Source organism: Nicotiana tabacum, chromosome 4, assembly GCF_000715075.1.
Source record: "Nicotiana tabacum cultivar K326 chromosome 4, ASM71507v2, whole genome shotgun sequence".
In the NCBI taxonomy this organism is placed as follows: Eukaryota; Viridiplantae; Streptophyta; class Magnoliopsida; order Solanales; family Solanaceae; genus Nicotiana; species Nicotiana tabacum.
In genome coordinates, this window is record NC_134083.1 from 127,762,748 (window position 1) to 127,765,720 (window position 2,973).

The 2,973-nt window shown below is 34.4% G+C and overlaps 1 protein-coding gene across 1 annotated transcript; it reads right to left on the reverse strand.

Moving 5' to 3' along the window:
• Window positions 1-1,079: 1,079 nt before the first annotated feature.
• Window positions 1,080-2,465, reverse strand: LOC107828820 (zinc finger protein 8). Its single transcript, XM_016656198.2, has one exon. It carries the CDS (start codon window positions 2,120-2,122, stop codon window positions 1,352-1,354), a length of 771 nt encoding a protein of 256 aa, XP_016511684.1. The 5' UTR covers window positions 2,123-2,465; the 3' UTR covers window positions 1,080-1,351.
• Between the last annotated feature and the right edge of the window lie 508 nt (window positions 2,466-2,973).

Below are 2,973 nucleotides of genomic sequence, written 5' to 3' on the forward strand. Positions count from 1 at the left end.
AAGCTTCCCAGCACCGACAGATATTTACAGTGTCCCAAAGAAGAGAAAAGGAGGGACAGAAATTAGGAAAGAAGTTATCTCTGGACTTGAAATTCGATATATATATTCTATATAGTCCTGTCAAGTTCCAAATAGTCCCTTTGTTGTTTTGGAAATATGGGTTCTTTTCGTTTTTCAAGGTATCTATGTTCGAAACGGACAGGCCTGATTAATTCGGATACGCCGCCGTAGGAAGCCCGATAATAAGGGGGTTTTAGCGCTCCGTTCAAAAGAAATCCACCCGAAACTATTGGTTAAGGTTGAAGAAACATTTATTGTTCTACCACATTTTTTAGGGTAAAACATGTACTCGCGTTACAAACATGAGTATTTCAAGCCTTTAAACTTGGTATTCTTCGTCTTTCAACTCCTTATCATCTTAAGTCGCTAATATTTCAAGCCTTTAAACTTGACACTCTGTTTTCTGAACTCCTTATCGTCATAAATCCCTAACTAATCTATATGCAGATGATTTAACGTCTGATAGGTACTGCTTCATGCATGTACACTTAAATCTTTCTATATAAACGAGACGAAGAAGAAGAAGAATGTTCATTAAAGTATGTGAAGCTGTTATACCAGAACTACCTGACGTTTTCTTTCTTTATACATTTTATGCAAAAAACACCTAACCTCATCAATTTTCCCCACATTTCATTCTCTAAGGTATTTTCTTATCTGTCTGCGGATCCAACATAACTTGCTCATAAGTAGCTAGCCCAGGTAAGCTATACCGTTGGCCCAAGAACTCGTACACACACAAAACAAGAGAACACACGTGGACCACCTTAGGCTTGAGATTATGGATTTAATTCTGGGATGGTGTTTTGGCCGCGCCACTCTCCTCAGATATGCATTCCATAATTTAATATACACTTATACGGTGTAAAAAGTACCCTATCAACGCACCCGTTGCAGCAGAAAACCTTGCTATATATTACAGGTTACTAATTTCACTTATTATTCACGATTATTTATAATTATATTTTAAGTCCTAGCAAATCTTTAGTGGGTCAGATTCAAGAATTTAGCCATTTCATGGATGTTCACTTGCTTCTCTACTGCATTTGAGAAAAGAAAAAAAAAGAGAAAAGAGAGAATTGCATATACTAAAATCACTTCATTTACATAACGTCTTCTTCTTTCTGAAAATTCAAGGAGGCAGGCTAATTAAAGCAGTGATAATTCTTAAAATTGTCTGTGAATAACGAAAAGCTTTAAATTTCCTGCATGAACTGATGGAAAAAAACAGAAACTTTGGTCCTCAGGATTAAAGAATTTTAATTAGCTTTAGTACTAGAGTACAAGTAGTTCACAAGTGTAGATCTAAACTCACATGATCTTTAATTCCGGCCTTTGTTTCATATCCGAACCCTCTTTGAGAACTTGAGCTATTGATGATTGGAGAAGGCTTGAAATCCTCATTATTAGCAGCAAATACTGGCAATGGCTGCATATTCATGGATCGTTCACGGCCAAAATTAGACGAAGACGAAGAAGTATGATGAACACTAGTTGCTGCAGGAATCCTCCATAAAGCTAAAGGACTTCCATTTATAGGAGTTTGATGAGAATTATAAGGGGTACTATTAACATGGTGATGGCTTCCATAAAACCTAGTAGCACTGTTAATATTGTTGGTTGCGTAGTGATGATGATAAGCTGCTGTTGGCGCACTACCAAGACGATGGTAATTCATTATTCCATAAATATTTGCCTCTGTTAAAGCACCGTGTACCATTGCAGATTGAAGATGCGCTCTTTTAGCATTCTGGCGTTCTCTCTTATGAGCATTTTGATGTCCTCCTAGTGCTTGTGAAGTCGGGAAATTCCTGCAACAATAATGGCACTCGAATTTTCGACTGCTCTCACTGTTGTTGCTAATATGGTCTTTGATTTCTTCTTGGCTAGGGTTTGTTTCAGTGGATTCTGTTGCAGCCATGGAGTCACCAGCAGTACCAAATTCTTTGCCAAAAAGCCTAATGGCTTTTTCTTTATTAGCTGGTGCTGGTCGAATAAAGGGTAGCTGAGAGAAGGACTCCACGTTCATGAAATCACGAGTTTCTCTGTCTGTTTTGTCCATGGATATTTCTGTACGTGTTTGTGTGAAAAATGAAAATGAACAAAAAGCTAGAAATGAGGGTTTGGAAGAAAAAAGAGTAGAAGGCTAAAGCAGAAGCAAACAAGTCTATTGTCAATATTTCATGAGTTGGAGAGGGGATGGAGAGGAAGTAAAGGGACCAATGATAAATTAAGTGGTCTGATCCAAGGATAATTGGAGCTGACCCCTTCAACATATTTGTGTGATTCCTAAGACTTTTCAAAGCCCCACACAAATTTTGGTGCATCCTAAAGTTTTGTTTTTTTATTTTATTTTATAATTTGAATATTTTTAATTGAAAGCGCATCTTGAAAGTATCTACCTGTACAATTAATTCATACTTCCTAATTGTAAAACCAATACTTTGTTCAGTACCAAATATTATTCATTTTGACAAAGTAAATTTCTTTGATCAAATTAAAATATTTGATGTTTTAGAAAAATACTAAATCATTTTTACCTTTTTCCATATCTTCTCTACTCTCTCATTTGGTGCTATGCTAATGAAGTGAAATGTTTAAAGAGTGATATGTATTCTACGTACGAAAATACTCTTATGACTAATTGCTTGAATATCTTCTTAAAAATTATGTGCAATATCATATAAGGATGTAATATAGACTATATATATATATATATATATATATATATATATATATATATATATATATATATATATATATATATATATATATATATATATTCTCTTTATTTACTTTTACTTGTCATATTTCGCTTTACGGGAGTCAAACTACATAAATTTTGACCGACGTTTTAACATATATTTTTTCACCATATTGATTGGGAAATATTATAAATTATAGTATTTTTCA

What these genes read in the sequence shown, in the direction of transcription:
- LOC107828820 (XM_016656198.2), bottom strand. Translation starts at nt 2,122, where the DNA reads ATGGACAAAACAGACAGAGAAACTCGTGATTTCATGAACGTGGAGTCC.